The 18224-nt window shown below is 43.6% G+C and overlaps 1 protein-coding gene across 4 annotated transcripts in view; it reads left to right on the forward strand.

Moving 5' to 3' along the window:
* The first annotated feature begins 7166 nt into the window (after positions 1–7166).
* The window catches only part of LOC129412298 (mitochondrial carrier homolog 1-like), an 18147-nt gene continuing 7089 nt past the window's right edge, over positions 7167–18224 (forward strand). For 2 of the 4 annotated variants that reach the window (XR_008633650.1, XR_008633651.1), the window contains exons 1-7: positions 7302–7434; positions 9172–9256; positions 10499–10605; positions 12218–12277; positions 15922–15973; positions 18050–18109; positions 18211–18224. The exon at positions 18211–18224 is cut by the window's right edge and continues 80 nt beyond it. Coding sequence is in view for 2 of the 4 variants with exons in the window: in XM_055165641.1 (XP_055021616.1) it covers positions 7258–7434; positions 9172–9256; positions 10499–10605; positions 12218–12277; positions 14719–14776; positions 15922–15973; positions 18050–18109; positions 18211–18224 (613 nt within the window). In the remaining 2 variants the exon portion in view is untranslated. Of the gene's footprint in view, positions 7435–9171; positions 9257–10498; positions 10606–12217; positions 12278–14718; positions 14777–15921; positions 15974–18049; positions 18110–18210 lie in introns of all 4 variants that reach the window. The other 2 variants (XM_055165641.1, XM_055165642.1) reach the window with 2 other exon arrangements.

Genomic DNA, 18224 nt, shown 5'->3' on the forward strand with positions numbered 1-18224 from the left:
GTGTGTGTGTGTATGTGTGTGTATGTGTATGTGTGTGTGTGTATGTATGTGTGCCGGGGGGGTAGACAGGCTATGCGGATGATTTAATGTTGACCTGTATTATTGCTATTTAATTTGAGTATTGAAAACTTGTTAAGTGTGTGTTGGCATTTTGCCTCAGATCCCCACTGAAGTGGGAGCGGCCAAGACACACTCACGCCCCCCAAGGCGGGTGCGGGGGCCACCCCCAGGGCTCCGCATGTGGTCGCCCATTGACCAGGCCGACCCACCCCCCAATGAACCACCTCCCGGTCTGAATGCTCCCCCTCCCTGATATATATGTACATGTGTTTACAAAGTTGTTTACAAACGACACCAACGCGACTATTTGGAAAAAGTCTCTTCTGTTATTTAGTGAAAACCATGGAAATCCACCAGGGGGCAGCAGACAAGTGTTTCATTGTAAACAACAGGTTTTTGAGGAAAAATCTTGATGAGTGTGTGGAGCAGACGTCTCAGAATGTTGTGTATCAAATATGATACAAATGACTTTACAGGGATCAAATAAAATCATCACAACATTCTATAGAACAATCATATTTAATACAGACGGGAGCAGCGAAAATGAATCAGATTTCTGTTGTAATCCGGCGAATTCTACAAAGAAACATCAACGTTTACCTTTTGTGAATTTACTTTTGTGTATTAGAGGGTGAAGTCTGATGTGATGAATGTGAAGTGTGTCGTGTCTCCGTCTGGACCGTGACCTCATCACATCCAAGAATCTGAAACTCGCTCGTTAATATTTGACAGTATTAATATAATTACCAGAACTGTAACCAAGAAACGGCCCAGTAAACACCGACCAAAGTGAGTTTAACTCCACCGGAATTATGACTCTGATCCAGAACCAGACCAGACGTCCTCCTGACCCGGGACAGGCCCAGTCCTGAGTCTGAGTCTCTCTGTCCCAGCGGGTTTAGACAAAACCAGGGATTTGACCCAAGAAATGTCCCAGGAGCAAGAGCAAAAAGTGAAGTGTTAAAATCGACTTTCACAGAATCAGTTTGAACATTTTCTCAGAGTTTATCTGAGTCACTCTGTTCTAGAGTTAATTTAACATTTGTATAAATGTTCATGAAGTAAAACTGGACCAAAGTTCCTGTTTAACCCAAATCCAGAGTTAAATGAACGTTTAGAGAGTAAACAGATAACACTTTGTAGAGTTATCCTGATTTAACTCAACAACACACAGAGGTGTTTATTTTTACTCTTTATTTGAGTTAATTTAAAATGAAATTATGAACAAAACTGGTTCAAACTGGTTCTTCTCTGGAGGGAGTTTGAAGTGGTGGAGACAAATTAACACTAAGAGAAGTTGAATTAACTCCAACCAAATCAACTCTGACAAATAACCCCAACTCCAACACACATTTAGCTTTCAGATCGTTGAAATAACACTTTTTATGTTAAAAACAACTCTGAAATATTTCTCCCTTAAACCAGGACTAAACCAGGATTAAACAAAGACTAAACCAGGACTAAACCAGGACTACATCAGGACTAAACCAGGACTACATCAGGACTAAACCAGGACTAAACCAGGACTATCACTATTTTTGATGAACTAATCCCTGTCAACAATAAAGAGGAGCATAAAATACAGCAAAAAAAAAAAAAAAAAAGACCATAAAGCAAGAACATGCAGCGTCAAAAATCCCTCAGATCATGATTGACATGAGAATGCACAATGTTCCACACTCTTTTCATTATTTTATTTACACCAGGCATGGCCAAACTATGGCCCGTGGGCCATATACGGCCCTCAGACAAGTTTGTGTTGGCCCTCAGGCTTCCAGGTGAATTGGCCCAAAATACCTTACATCAATTCATTAATTAACTTTTCACTGCAAGTTTTTTGAAAATCTACTTTGATAAAGCAAATATTGAATATTTAGTTTGTGGTTTTAAGAATCTTAGGGTGAATAAAGTCTGATGACTCATTCTAACATGTTAAACATGCACATAGTTCAGTTATTCTCTGTATTGACCATCAGTTTATGACCCTCGATCTCTGCTTCTTCTGTGTTTAGATCTGTGGCCCTTGATGAGAAAAGTTTGGACTCTCCTGGTTTATTCCAAACATCCAAACCCAAGTGTTTCCCAGTTGAGACTTTAAAAAATCTGGTCTGTTTATACACAACCAAACTGGTGGTAAAGTCTTTGTGTTGCAGTTTTGTATGAAAACCTCTATAAATAAAGTGTTGTTGTTGTTGTCGTTGGCTGTAAAGGCTTTGACGAGTCGGTCTGATCCTGACGGGTCTCAGAAGCTCAGCAGGGCCCTTAGGCAAGACACTTGACCCACATTGCCTAGTATGAAAGTGGTGTGTGTGTGATGGTGGTGGTCGGAGGGTCAGTCTGCCCCAGGGCAGCTGTGGCTACAATAGTATTTTACCACCACTGGGTCTGGAGTGAATGAATAAAGCTCTGTGAAGTGTCTTTGTGACAAACATCTGTGAAAAGTGCTGCATAAATTTAAAAGAAATGTATTTATTTACTTACAACAAAACGTTTATTTAGTCAAATGAAGGTTTAAATTGTCAGAAAAGTGTCTTCCTCTTGTGTTAATCGTCTCTGCATTTCAGATATAAAGAATAATTCCACTGTAGAACTCTGCATCAGTTCATTCAGTCACATTTATGATTCTATTTTTTCTCCTCAGACGAGACGTGAAACTATAATGAATATTTATCTCCGGCTCTTTCCCAATAAACCCGTCAGAGCTGTGGAAAGGTCACGCTCCACTCACAGAACTAGAAACACAACCGGCCCACAGACCCACAGAACCTGCAGCATCAGAGCGGAGCGTGGTCTGCAGCGCCCTCCGCAGGACAACACACAAACTACAACAACACCACGACCACCAACAACATCACAACTGAGTCTCCGTGTTTCCAGGAGGAACCACACGGACTTCCTGGACACTCATCCTAAACTTAAAGGTTGTATGGAGGATTTTTTTTTAGTTTCAAATTGTCAATGAAAGTTTAAAACACCATTAGAGACGCAGCAGCCTTGTAATTATGATGACCAAAAAAAAAAAAAAAAAAAGAATGAAAATTTATCAACTGTGGACGTAATGAGGCCAGATAAACATCAGCCAATAGAAAACGAGGCTGCCTCATTTTCTATTGGCTGTTAGGTTGTCAATCAAACTCCCTACGTTTCTAGTGTAACTGACTCGTCGGCGCGCGGGGATTACGTGGTTTATGCAGCGGTTTTTAGAGGATTTTTCAAACTGTCGCTTCCTCGCAGTTTGCATAAAATTTGTTACGATGGCGGACGAGAATCCACGACCAGTTCGCCGCAAAAGAAAGTCCGTTTTTGAGGTCGCTGAAAGAAGAAGAGAAGGGGAAAAGGAGTGAAGACAAACTGAGGTGATTTTTGGAGATTCCTTCCAGCAACGGCGTGACTGAAGCAGATGAAGGGTCTAAAAACTGACGTGACGTAAATTATTTCTAGACAGGAAACTTCAACAGTCATTCTGAACGAGCACTGGCTGGAAACAAACGTGATTTCTAGAGTAAAGAGGCGGGAGGAGATGTTTCTACTGAGGCTGTGGAGGAGAAGATGGTGTCACACATGCACAACATTTGTAAAAAGAACTGTTGCTGTATTTCTCTTCCCTTAAAAAATCCTCTATACAACCTTTAAAGAGGAGCTGTTATGGAAAATCAATTATTTAGCTTTTTATCATGTTCTAACATTGTTTAAAAACAGTGTCGGGAAGTTTACTTTTAAATGTAATCCCCTACAGATTACAGATTACATACAACAAAATGTAGTTTGTAACAGAATCCATTAAATGACTTAAAGGAGTAATGTAATCTGATTACTTTGGATTACTTGATTTGCTGTAGAGAAACAAAAGACGAGGAAATCTTCACATAAGAAGTTTTGTCTGATAAAAGAAATAAAAAGTCCAGATTTTACTGAACCAAATTAAAAATATTATATGATAGAAGAAGAAGAACAATCCACACAGCAGGATTTAGTAAAGCTCCACTGTGGAACATTCACACAAACCAATAACTCCTCCAGATAAGAACGTGTCAGAACCTTCACCAGGAAAGTTCCAGTGTGGCTTTAAAGATGTCAGACACAAAAGAAGAAGAACAAATGAAATGTTTTGACAGAAGACGACGAGAGAAAGAGAAAGGAGAGATAGAGGAAAGAGGAGAGAAAGGTGGGGTGAGAGTGACCACAGACAGAGAGAGAGAGAGAGAGAGAGAGAGGAGAGAGAGAAGAGAGAGGGGGTGAGTGTGGTCATACAGAGAGAGAAGAAAGAGGGAAAGAAAGAGAGAGGAGAGAGAGATGGGGCAGGAGAGAGATGAGAGAGAGAGAGAGTGTGTGGCCAAAGAGAGAGAGGAAAGAGGGAGGAGGAGAGGGAGTGTGACCACAAACAGAGTGAGAAGAGAGAGAGAGAAGAGAGAGGGGGTGAGTGTGGTCATACAGAGAGAGAGAGAAGGAGGAGAGAAAGACAGGAAAGAGGAGAGAGAGAGAGCGAGAGAGAGGAGGAGGAGAAAGAGGGAGAGTGTGGTCACACAGAGAGAGAGAAAGAGGGGGAAGAAAAGAGAGAGGAGAGATAGATAGGGGGAGGAGAGAGAGAAGAGAAGGAAAGAAGGAGAGGAGGAAAGACAGAAGGACAGAGAGGGAATGCAGGAGGAGTGGGGGAGAGAGAGAGAGGAGAAAGAGAGAAGTGAGAAAAAAGACAAGAGAGAGAGAAGAGAAAGAGCGAGAAGAGAGAGAGGAGGAGAGAAGGAGAAAGAGAAGAGAGAGGGTGAGTGTGGTCACAGAGAGAGAGAGAGAGAAGGAGGAGAGAAGGAGAGGAAAGAGGAGAGAGAGAGAGAGAGAGAGAGAGAGGAGGAGGAGAAAGAGGGAGAGTGTGGCCACACACAGAGAGAGAAAGAGGGGAAAGAAAAGAGAGAGGAGAGAGAGATGGGGGCAGGAGAGAGATGGAGAGAGAGAGAGAGAGTGTGGCCAAAGAGAGAGAGAAGAGGGAGGAGGAGAGGGAGTGTGACCACAAACAGAGTGAGAAGAGAGAGAGAAGAGAGAGGGGGTGAGTGTAGTCACACAGAGAGAGAGAAAGAGGGGGAAGAAAAGAGAGAGGAGAGAGAGAGTGAGTGTGGTCACAGAGAGAGAGAAGAGAGGAGAGGAGAGAAGAGAAGGAAAGAAGGAGAGGAGGCTAGACAGAAAGAGAGAGAGGGAGGAGGGAGAGAGAGGAGAAAGAAATAAGTGAGAAAAGACAAGAGAGAGAGAGAAGAGAAAGAGGGGGAGAGAGAGAGAGGGAGAAGAGAAAGAAGGAGACGGGGGTGAGTAGAAAGGGAGAAAGTTTGTGAGCGATGGAGAGGAGGAACGAGAGAAGAGAGAGAGGGAAAGAGAGAGAGAAGAGAGGAGGAGAGTACAAGGGAGAGAGAGAAAAAAGAAAAGAGGGAGAGGAGAGAGGAGGGGGAGATATCACAAAGACAGAGCGAGGAGAGAAAGAGGGAGAGGAGAAGAGAGAGAGAGAGAGAGAGAGAGAGAGAGAGAGAGAGAGAGGAAGAGAGAGAGAGAGAGAGAGAGACAGAGAGAGAGAGAGAGAGAGAGAGAGAGAGAGAGAGAGAGAGAGAGAGAGCTCATTAACACGTCCAATTACGTCGCTCGTCTCTCTGCTCATTATCCTGCTGCTCTGACACTGCAGTGGTAAACGCAGTACAAAAATACTCCAGAGTACTCGAGTACTGCATCTTTAACCTTTACATGAACAGACACGTGTTTTTTAAAAAAAGACGTCGTACAAAACTCCGTCCTGTGACCTTTAACACGAGATCTCCTCCTCTTCCTCCTCCTCCTCCTCCTCTCCTCCTCCTCCTCCTCTTCCTCCTCCTCCTCCTCCTCGTCTAAAACACACCAACAGTTCACAAACATCACCAGACTCACGGGTCATTAAAACGTTCACACTGAAGTTTTCTTTTATAAACTCATGACATGTGGTTCACTTGTTTATTTGAAAGATTTTCTAATGATTTAAAATAATATTCTAGATTTAATTTGAATTGAAAGACATTGGTATGATTCCAGTTACAACAACGAATCAAATATTTTCCATATAAAATGAGAAAAATTTTAATCTATATATTTGTGTGTTTTTAAATAAATGATCCCTTTTCCCAAACTTAGTTCCCACACCACATAAAGATTAAAAAGGTTTTCGATTTCACACTAAATAACTTCACATACTGTATATACATTCATAAAAAAGATGTTTTGGTGATTCATTTTCTTGTGTGAAAGAAACAAAACAACTTGTATGTTTCTATTGGACTTACAGAAGCAACTAAATCAAATAAAGATCGTGCATAAAATGAGACATTATGAAGTTAATTTTTATTTTTTTTTTTTTGCGCATGTCATTAGACGGGCTCCGTAGAAACAGTATCATAATAGAGACTTTACTAATGGAATAACAATATTATATTTACAACTTATACATAAATAAGTTGCACTTTACTATGTTTTTTTTAATGATTTAAAGACAAAACACAACAATGACAAACAACAAAAGAATAATAAAGGGAAAAAAAAACAATAAATATATAAATAAATAAAAAGTTTAAAACATTTTAATTTCTTTTACTACAAATTTTAATTTTTACTACATATTTTATTAGTTTATTTTTTTTTTTACTACATATTGTATTTATTTATTTATATATTTTGCTACATATTTAAACTTTTTTACTACTGTTTTATTAGTTTATTTTACCTTTTTACTATATATTTTCTTTTTTTCATTTACATTTTTTGCTACATATTCTATTTTTTTATTTTAAATTTTTTCCCCAACATAGTTTATTTTTTATTTTACTTTTTACTACTTATTAAATTTTTTTATTATATATTTAATTTATTTATTTTAATTTTTTCTTACTACGTATTTAATTTATTTTAATTTTTAAATTTTAACTACATATTTTATTGTTTTGTTACATGTTTTATTTTATTTATTTATTTTTACTACGTATTTTATTGTTTTCTTACATATTTTAAAGGTATTTTCGAGCCGTGCGTATGACGTAAGCAGAAGGCTCCGCCCCCTCCCGTTTGTTTTGACGTGCCGGCGCATGCGCACAGCTCCATAGCGCACGGTCATGGCGCAGCTCCAGAGCGCAGCGTCCGGAGCCTGAAGAGCCGCGATTCTGCCGCACCGAACCCCGAACCCCGAGCCCCGAGCCGAACATGGACTCTCCAGAGAACCGGGCCGGCGCCGGAGCTCCCGACGCGGACCGGGACGAGGAGCCGGGTCCGGAGGAGGAGACGCCGAGCCCCGCGGAGGTTCTGTCCGCCGCGGTGCTGCTCGGAGCCGGAGCCACGGCGATCCAACACCCGGTGATCTACGTCAAACTGCTCATCCAGGTGCGCACCACACGCACGAGTGTGTCACAGAAATACAACAGAAATACACTTTACAGTACAAGTACAAGTACAAGTACACGAAATATACAACATAAATACAGTTTACAGTACAAGTACAAGTACACGATATATACAACAGAAATACACTTTACAGTACAAGTACAAGATGTATACAACATAAATACAGTTTACAGTACAAGTACAAGTACAAGATATATACAACATAAATACAGTTTACAGTACAAGTACAAGATATATACGACATAAATACAGTTTACAGTACAAGTACAAGTACAAGTACAAAATATATACAACATAAATACAGTTTACAGTACAAGTACAAGTACAAGTACACGATATATACAACATAAATACAGTTTACAGTACAAGTACAAGTACAACGATATATACAACATAAATACAGTTTACAGTACAAGTACAAGATATATACAACATAAATACAGTTTACAGTACAAGTACAAGTACAAGTACACGATATATACAACAGAAATACACTTTACAGTACAAGTACAAGATATATACAACAGAAATACACTTTACAGTACAAGTACAAGTACAAGTACAAAATATATACAACATAAATACAGTTTACAGTACAAGTACAAGTACACGTACACGATATATACAACATAAATACAGTTTACAGTACAAGTACAAGTACACGTACACGATATATACAACATAAATACAGTTTACAGTACAAGTACAAGTACACGATATATACAGGATAAATACACTTTACAGTACAAGTACAGGATATATACAGGATAAAAACAGTATTAAGGTGAGCAGTCGTCTCTTTTGACCCGGGACAGTCCCAGATTTCTCCAAAACCACTGATTTGTTCCAGTTTTATACAAGAAATGAGACATAAACTGACATTTGTTTCCGTAAAATACAGAAAATCTGCTTAAAAATGACCAAAACACAAAGAAAATGTGACTAAACTGACTCATGTTAGAGCTGAGTTTATAACAGTTTTCTTTAATTTCACACTTGTTTAACAGTTTTATTTTTACTAATCATCACAAACCAGGAATGTCCCAGTTTTATTTTGAAAATCTGGTCACTCTATAAAGTAAATATACAGTAAATATACAGTACACAGTTATACTTCTGTGTGAGGTATTTTCTGAGTACTTATTTGTTATTATTTTTCATGTTGAAAGAGTTGGTCTCGCGCTCGTCAAACCTCCACAGACCAAAAATACACAAACAAGACACAAACTCACAACCTCCACGCAACACTCTCTCTCCTTCTCTTCTCTGATTTATGGAATTAATGTCTCTCTCTCTCTTTTTTAAATTTTAATCTTTAATTTTATGATGATGATTTATGTTTTGATTTGTTTTTATTGTGATTTTAATCTGTTTCTTCTTCTGTAAAACACTTTGAATGACTTTGTGTACAAATACGAATAAACTTGCCTCGCCTTTTTCTTCTCTCTCCCCTCCTCTTCCTTCTCTCTCCTCTCTTTCTTTCTTCTCTTCTCTCCATCCACCCTCTCTCTCTCTCCTCTCTCCTCTCTCCTCTCTCCTCCTCCTCCTCCTCTCTCTCTTCTCTTCTCTTCTCTCTTTCCCCTCCTCTCACCTTCTTCTCTTCACTTTTTTTCTTCTCTCCATCCTCTCTCTCTCCTCGTCTCTCCTTTCTCTTCGTCTCTTCTCCTCCTCTCGTTTCTCTCTCCTTCTTCTCTCTTCTTCTTGTGTTTGTTTCAGGTTGGACATGAGCCTCTTCGTCCGTCGTGGGGAACCACTCTGTTTGGGCGCAGGGTCCTGTACCTGCCCGGCCTCTTCTCCTATGGTCAGTGTGTGTGTGTGTCTGTGTGTGTGTGTCTGTGTGTGTCTCTGTGTGTGTCTGTGTGTGTGTGTGTGTCTGTGTGTGTGTCTCTGTGTGTGTCTGTGTGTGTGTCTGTGTGTGTGTCTGTGTGTGTGTCTCTGTGTGTGTCTGTGTGTGTGTCTGTGTGTGTCTGTGTGTGTGTGTGTCTCTGTGTGTGTCTCTGTGTGTGTGTGTGTGTCTGTGTGTGTGTTGTCTCTGTGTGTGTCTGTGTGTGTCTCTGTGTGTGTCTCTGTGTGTGTCTGTGTGTGTCGTGTGTCTGTGTGTGTGTGTCTCTGTGTGTGTCTCTGTGTGTCTGTGTGTGTGTGTGTGTGTGTGTCTCTGTGTGTGTCTCTGTGTGTGTCTCTGTGTGTGTCTCTGTGTGTGTCTCTGTGTGTGTGTGTGTCTCTGTGTGTGTGTGTGTCTCTGTGTGTGTCTGTGTGTGTCTGTGTGTGTCTCTGTGTGTGTGTGTCTGTGTGTGTGTGTCTCTGTGTGTGTCTGTGTGTGTGTGTCTGTGTGTGTCTGTGTGTGTCTGTGTGTCTCTGTGTGTGTGTGTCTGTGTGTGTCTCTGTGTGTGTTCTGTGTGTGTGTGTGTCTGTGTGTGTCTCTGTGTGTGTGTGTGTTTGTGTGTGTGTTTTTTGTGTGTGTTCTGTGTGTGTTTGTGTGTGTGTGATTGTGTGTTTTGTGTGTGTGTTTGTGTGTGTGATTTGTGTGTTTTGTGTGTGTTTTGTGTGTGTGATTGTGTGTTTTGTGTGTGTGTGTGATTGTGTGTTTTGTGTGTGTTTTGTGTGTGTTTTGTGTGTTCTGTGTGTGATTGTGTGTTTTGTGTGTTTTTTTGTGTGTTCTGTGTGTGATTGTGTGTTTTGTGTGTGTGTGTGTGTGTGTTTTGTGTGTTTTTTGTGTGTTCTGTGTGTGATTGTGTGTTCTGTGTGTGTGTGTGTGTTTTTTGTGTGTGTTTTGTGTGTGTTCTGTGTGTGATTGTGTGTTTTGTGTGTGTGTGTGTGTTTGTGTGTGTTTTGTGTGTTTTTTGTGTGTTCTGTGTGTGTTTTGTGTGTTCTGTGTGTGATTGTGTGTTTTGTGTGTGTGTGTGTGTGTGTTTTGTGTGTTTTTTGTGTGTTTTGTGTGTGTGTGTGTGTGTTTGTGTGTTTTTGTGTGTTCTGTGTGTGTTTTGTGTGTTTTGTGTGTTTTTTTGTGTGTTCTGTGTGTGATTGTGTGTTTTGTGTGTCTCAGCACAGCACATCCTTGAGGTGGACGGGTCTGGAGGTTTGTTCAGAGGTTTGTCTCCGCACATCGTCTGCTGCGCCGTGTCCACCCTCGTCAAGAGGAGAGTCAAACAGGTAAGACCCACTGAACCCACTGTCCACTGTCCACTACCCACTGTCCTCTGAACCCACTGTCCCCACTGTCCACTGTCCTCTGAACCCACTGTCCCCACTGTCCACTGAACCCACTGACCCCACTGTCCCCTGAACCCACTGTCCACTACCCACTGTCCACCCTCGTCAAGAGGAGAGTCAAACAGGTAAGACCCACTGTCCACTGTCCACTGAACCCACTGACCCCACTGTCCACTGTCCTCTGAACCCTCTGAACCCACTGTCCACTGAACCCACTGTCCCCTGAACCCACTGTCCACTACCCACTGTCCACCCTCGTCAAGAGGAGAGTCAAACAGGTAAGACCCACTCAACCCACTGAACCCACTGTCCCCACTGTCCACTGTCCCCTGAACCCACTGTCCCCACTGTCCACTGTCCTCTGAACCCACTGTCCACCCTCGTCAAGAGGAGAGTCAAACAGGTAAGACCCACTGTCCATTGTCCCCTGAACCCACTGACCCCACTGTCCACTGTCCTCTGAACCCACTGACCCCACTGTCCACTGTCCCCTGAACCCACTGTCCACTGAACCCACTGTCCACTGTCCATTACCCTGTGTCCACTGCCTTCTGTCCTCTGTCCACTCACACAGATTTACATTAGACTCTTCTGGACTCACTGACGACATATTTAATACAAACATGTCTGAGATGTAAATGACGTTTGTTTGTTCATTTGTGTGTGTTGTGATGTTGTGTGTGTGTGTGTGTGTGTGTGTGTTGTGTGTGTGTGTGTTGTGATGTTGTGTGTGTGTGTGTGTGTGTGTGTGTGTGTGTGTTGTGATGTTGTGTGTGTGTGTGTGTGTGTGTTGTGATGTGTGTGTGTGTGTGTGTTGTGATGTTGTGTGTGTGTGTGTGTTGTTGTGTGTGTGTGTGTGTGATGTTGTGTTGTGTTGTGTGTGTGTGTGTGTGTGTGTGTGTGTGTGTGTGTGATGTTGTGTGTTGTGTGTGTGTGTGTGTGTGTGTGTGTGTGTGTGTGTGTGTGTGTGTGTGTGTGTGTGTGTGTGTGTGTGTGTGTGATGTTGTGTGTGTGTGTGTGTGTGTGTGTGTGTGTGTGTGTGTGTGTGTGTGTGTGTGTGTGTGTGTGTGTGTGTGTGTGTGTGTGTGTGTGTTGTGTGATGTGTGTGTGTGTGTGTGTGTGTGTGTGTGTGTGTGTGTGTGTGTGTGTGTGTGTGTGTGTGTGTGTGTGTGTGTGTGTGTGTGTGTGTGTGTGTGTGTGTGTGTGTGTGTGTGTGTGTGTGTGTGTGTGTGTGTGTGTGTGTGTGTGTGTGTGTGTGTGTGTGTGTGTGTGTGTGTGTGTGTGTGTGTGTGTGTGTGTGTGTGTGTGTGTGTGTGTGTGTGTGTGTGTGTGTGTGTGTGTGTGTGTGATGTGTGTGTGTGTGTGTGTGTGTGTGTGTGTGTGTGTGTGTGTGTGTTGTGTGTGTGTGTGTGTGTGTGTGTGTGTGTGTGTGTGTGTGTGTGTGTGTGTGTGTGTGTGTGTTGTGTGTGTGTGTGTGTGTGTGTGTGTGTGTGTGTTGTGTGTGTGTGTGTGTGTTGTGATGTGTGTGTGTGTGTGTGTGTGTGTTTGTCAGATGGAGCTGGTCAGTGCCAAAGACGAGCAGGAGACGTCACTCAAGGCTCTGGTCAAAGAAGTGAGTATCAAACTTTTCCACTTTTCCAGTCATTTATCAAGTACCTTTAGTTCAGTACTGCATAGAAAACTCCCTGTGTACTCTGTGTACTCTGTGTGACCTGTGTACTCTGTGTACCCTGTATACTCTGTGTACTCTGTGTACTCTGTGTACCCTGTATACTCTGTGTACTCTGTGTACCCTGTATACTCTGTGTACTCTGTATACTCTGTGTACCCTGTATACTCTGTGTACTCTGTGTACCCTGTATACTCTGTGTACTCTGTGTACCCTGTATACTCTGTATACTCTGTGTACCCTGTATACTCTGTGTACTCTGTGTACCCTGTGTACTCTGTGTACTCTGTATACTCTGTGTACTCTGTATACTCTGTGTACCCTGTATACTCTGTGTACTCTGTGTACCCTGTATACTCTGTGTACTCTGTGTGACCTGTGTACTCTGTGTACTCTGTGTACTCTGTGTACCTGTGTACTCTGTGTACTCTGTGTACTCTGTGTACTCTGTGTACTCTGTGTACCCTGTATACTCTGTGTACTCTGTGTGACCTGTGTACTCTGTGTGATCTGTGTACCCTGTGTACTCTGTGTGACCTGTGTACTCTGTGTACCCTGTGTACTCTGTGTGACCTGTGTACTCTGTGTACTCTGTGTACTCTGTGTACCCTGTATACTCTGTGTACTCTGTATACTCTGTGTGACTCTCTGTACCCTGTATACTCTGTGTACTCTGTGTGACTCTGTGTACTGTGTGACCTGTGTACTCTGTGTACTCTGTGTACCTGTGTACCTGTGTACTCTGTGTACCTGTGTACTGTGTACCCTGTGTACTCTGTGTACCCTGTATACTCTGTGTACTGTATACTCTGTGTACCTGTACTCCTGTGTACCCTGTATACTCTGTGTACTCTGTGTGACCTGTGTACTCTGTGTACCCTGTATACTCTGTGTACCCTGTGTACTCTGTGTACTCTGTGTACCCTGTATACTCTGTGTACTCTGTGTACTCTGTGTACTCTGTACTGTATACTCTGTGTACTCTGTATACTCTGTGTGATCTGTGTACTCTGTGTGATCTGTGTACACTGTGTACTCTGTGTACCCTGTATACTCTGTGTACTCTGTGTACTCTGTGTGATCTGTGTACTCTGTGTACTCTGTGTGACTCTGTGTACTCTGTGTACCTGTGTACTCTGTGTACTCTGTGTACTCTGTATACTCTGTGTACTCTGTGTACTCTGTGTACTCTGTGTGACCTGTGTACTCTGTGTACTCTGTGTACCCTGTGTACCCTGTGTGATCTGTGTACTCTGTGTACCCTGTATACTCTGTGTGATCTGTGTACACTGTATACTCTGTGTACTCTGTGTACTCTGTGTACTCTGTGTACTCTGTGTGATCTTGGACACTTGTGTTGTGTGTCTGGAGGACTGATGGAGGAAGGAAACTTCCTCAGTCGTTTCTAAATCAAGATCAACAACAACAGTTTATTCACAAAACCAAAGATGATGGTTTTAAAAAACACAAAAAAGAGTCACAAACAGGAAAAGTCTGAATGTTCCTCTGAATGTTCCTCTGACTGTTCCTCTGACTGTTCCTCTGAATGTTCCTCTGACTGTTCCTCTGACTGTTCCTCTGACTGTTCCTCTGAATGTTCCTCTGAATGTTCCTCTGACTGTTCCTCTGAATGTTCCTCTGACTGTTCCTCTGAATGTTAATGTTCCTCTCTGACCTGTTCCTCTGAATGTTCCTCTGAATGTTCCTCTGACTGTTCCTCTGACTGTTCCTCTGACTGTTCCTCTGAATGTTCCTCTGAATGTTCCTCTGAATGTTCCTCTGAATGTTCCTCTGACTGTTCCTCTGAATGTTCCTCTGACTGTTCCTCTGACTGTTCCTCTGAATGTTCCTCTGAATGTTCCTCTGACTGTTCCTCTGACTGTTCCTCTGAATGTTCCTCTGACTGTTCCTCTGAATGTTCCTCTGACTGTTCCTCTGAATGTTCCTCTGACTGTTCCTCTGACTGTTCCTCTGAATGTTCCTCTGACTGTTCCTCTGACTGTTCCTCTGAATGTTCCTCTGAATGTTCCTCTGACTGTTCCTCTGACTGTTCCTCTGACTGTTCCTCTGACTGTTCCTCTGACTGTTCCTCTGACTGTTCCTCTGAATGTTCCTCTGACTGTTCCTCTGACTGTTCCTCTGACTGTTCCTCTGAATGTTCCTCTGAATGTTCCTCTGACTGTTCCTCTGACTGTTCCTCTGTTCCTCTGACTGTTCCTCTGAATGTTCCTCTGAATGTTCCTCTGACTGTTCCTCTGAATGTTCCTCTGAATGTTCCTCTGACTGTTCCTCTGAATGTTCCTCTGACTGTTCCTTCCTCTGTGACCTGAGGACCTGAGTTCTTCTGTTGTTCTAAAGTTCTTCTTGTTTGTTTGTTTGTGCAGACGTCTCATGAGATGTTGCTGCGATGTGTCTCCAGAGTCGCCTGTCACCCTTTTCACGGTGCGTCCAACTTCTTCTCTTCTCTTCTGTTTTCTTCTGTGTTTTACATCAGTTTTCCTCAACCTTTTTAGCTCCACGGACGGTTTTATGTCCAACAATATTTTGAGGACCAGGGGCACGGCAAGGTTTAGTCCTGGTTTAGTCCTGGTTTAGTCCTGGTTTAGTCCTGATTAAATCCTGGTTTAGTCCTGGTTTAGTCTTGTTTTAGTCTTGGTTTAGTCCTGGTTTAGTCCTGGTTTAGTCTTGTTTTAGTCCTGGTTTAGTCATGGTTTAGTCCTGATTAAATCCTGTTTTAGTCCTAGTTTTAGTCTTGTTTTAGTCCTGATTTAATCCTGTTTTAGTCCTAGTTTTAGTCCTGGTTCAGTCCTGGTTCAGTCCTGGTTCAGTCCTGGTTTAGTCCTGGTTCAGTCCTGGTTCAGTCCTGGTTCAGTCCTGGTTCAGTCCTGGTTTAGACCTGGTTTAGTCCTGGTTTAGTCTTGTTATAGTCCTGGTTTTGTCTTGGTTTAGTCCTAGTTTAGTCCTGGTTTAGTCCTGGTTTAGCCCTGGTTTAGTCCTGGTTCAGTCCTGGTTCAGTCCTGGTTCAGTCCTGGTTTAGTCCTGGTTTAGTCCTGGTTTAGTCCTGGTTTAGTCCTGGTTTAGTCAGTCCTGGTTTCAGTCCTGGTTTAGCCCTGGTTTTAGTCCTGGTTTAGTCCTGGTTTAGCCCTGGTTTAGTCCTGGTTTAGTCCTGGTTTAGTCCTGGTTTAGTCCTGGTTTAGTCCTGGTTTAGTCCTGGTTTAGTCCTGGTTTAGTCCTGGTTTAGTCCTGGTTTAGTCCTGGTTTAGTCCTGGTTTAGTCCTGGTTTAGTTGTGTTATATTTTTGTACTGGTTTAACTCCGTCAGAACTTTGTGTAGATATAAAAAACAAACCTGTTTCATCTGTGCCGTTCTGTTTCTTCTTTGGAGAAAATAAACACATTTATAATTATACAACAGTTCCAGTCGTAGTGATAATATCTCCATGACGACGAGCAGCTCCCGCCCCAACGTAAAAACTACAGAGTGCATCTTTAAACAGGCTCCACACAAAAATGACATATAAAACTAGGAGTGTGTGTGTTTGTCTCAGACTCAGCGGCGCCTCCTCATGGACTGTTCTTGTGTTGCAGTTGTGTCGGTTCGCTGCATGGCTCAGTTTGTGGGCAGAGAAGAGAAATACAGGTAAGTCCTGTTTTTATGTTTAAAATGACTTCAAAAAAACTACAAAAAAACTACAAAAAAACTACAAAAAAAACTACAAATCTGAGGTCGTGGCATGGGCAGATTGACAGGTGGACAGGTGCAGCGTGGACAGGTGCAGAGTGGGCAGGTGGACAGGTGGACAGGTGCAGCGTGGGCAGATTGACAGGTGGACAGGTGCAGTGTGAGATTGACAGGTGGACAGGTGCAGCGTGGGCAGATTGACAGGTGCAGTGAGATTGACAGGTGGACAGGTGCAGCGTGGGCAGATTGACAGGTGACAGGTGCAGCGTGGGCAGATTGACAGGTGGACAGGTGCAGCGTGGGCAGATTGACAGGTGCAGTGTGAGATTGACAGGTGGACAGGTGCAGCGTGGGCAGAGTGACAGGTGGACAGGTGCAGCGTGGGCAGATTGACAGGTGACAGGTGCAGCGTGGGCAGAGTGACAGGTGGACAGGTGCAGCGTGGGCAGAGTGACAGGTGGACAGGTGCAGCGTGGGCAGAGTGACAGGTGGACAGGTGCAGCGTGGCAGATTGACAGGTGGACAGGTGCAGCGTGGGCAGATTGACAGGTGGACAGGTGCAGCGTGGGCAGAGTGACAGGTGGACAGGTGCAGCGTGGGCAGATTGACAGGTGGACAGGTGCAGCGTGGGCAGATTGACAGGTGGACAGGTGCAGCGTGGGCAGATTGACAGGTGGACAGGTGCAGCGTGGGCAGATTGACAGGTGGACAGGTGCAGCGTGGGCAGATGACAGGTGGACAGGTGCAGCGTGGGCAGATTGACAGGTGGACAGGTGCAGCGTGGGCAGATTGACAGGTGGACAGGTGCAGTGTGAGATTGACAGGTGGACAGGTGCAGCGTGGGCAGATTGACAGGTGGACAGGTGCAGCGTGGGCAGATTGACAGGTGGACAGGTGCAGCGTGGGCAGTGATGCGGTCGCTGTATCGGTCGTTGTGGTGAAGAGGAGCTGAGTCTGGATTTAGCGTCAGTCTCCGTTCCTCCCCTCACCTCTGGTCATGACCCGAAGGACCAGATCCATGATACAAGAGACACAAATGAGTTTCCTCCACAGAGACAGAGTGAGGAGCTCGGAGTAGAGCCGCTGCTCCTCCACGTGGAGAGGAGCGTCTGAGGGGAGGACGTCTGTTCTGATGCCTCCTGGACGTGTCCCTCAGGAGGTGTTCATGTCCCACAGGGAGGAGAAGAGCCAGGACACACTGGAGGGACTAAGGCTGTGTTCACACTGCACCTGAAGTGACCCAAATCTGATTTTTTGTCTCTATGTTCCTGTATCTGATCTTTTAATGACGTCTGAACCACACAGATCCGATTTTTTCAAACATGACCCAGGACACTTGGATCTGTGCTCCTGAAACTGATCCATATCTGATCTTTTGACATGTGACTTCAGTGTGAACGGTCAAAGTGCATTCATCCACCTACACGTCATCAACAAGACACAAACGTCACTATTCTGCACTGAAGTAGGAGAAAATTGTTAATAAACTGTGACTGAAGTGAAGCACATCTCCACTCACCACAAAACACCACGACCAAAAACCTCGGTCCTTCTCCTTCTCAATCTCCTCCTTAAAACAAGTAAGTTGTTCATGTTCTGGCTCCGGTACGAGAGGAACTTTAAAATCTCCAGGTGCTCGATGCTGCGTCCATGTTTGTTCAACTTCTGTAAACACAGAGACGCTCGCTGCGGTTGACGTCGTCGTGTCTCCAGTGTCACATGTGGGACACTTTTGGACCGTTTAATGTTCACACTGGAGTCACACACAAGTCACATTTAACTGGAAATGTGAACGACCTCGCAAAAACATCGGATTTCACAAAAAAATCTGAATTGAGCGTTAAGTCCTGCAGTCTGAACGTAGTCTTAGTCTCTGGACTGGACTGGGAACACCTCGGGGTCCCGCTGGAGGAGCTGGAGGAAGTGTCTGGGGTGAAGGAAGTCTCAGTTTAAACTGTGAACCAGCCTGTTGTGACAGAGGAAAAAGGTTCCAGAGTGAGTCTTTAAAAGTCTCTGGTGTGTTTCTTGTTGCAGAGGGATGTTGAGTTGTGTGATGCAGATCTTCAACGAGGAGGGACTGGCGGGTTTCTACGTGTGAGTATCTACATGTGTGTGTGTGTGTGTGTGTGCAGGGGCCCTGTATATACCTGTGTTGTGTGTAAGGGCCTCTCTGTACACACGTGTGTTGTGTGCAGGGGTCTGGTTCCAC

This window comes from Boleophthalmus pectinirostris, unplaced genomic scaffold, assembly GCF_026225935.1.
Source record: "Boleophthalmus pectinirostris isolate CB_2022bp ecotype Guang Dong unplaced genomic scaffold, ASM2622593v1 HiC_scaffold_8, whole genome shotgun sequence".
NCBI lineage: Eukaryota > Metazoa > Chordata > Actinopteri > Gobiiformes > Gobiidae > Boleophthalmus > Boleophthalmus pectinirostris.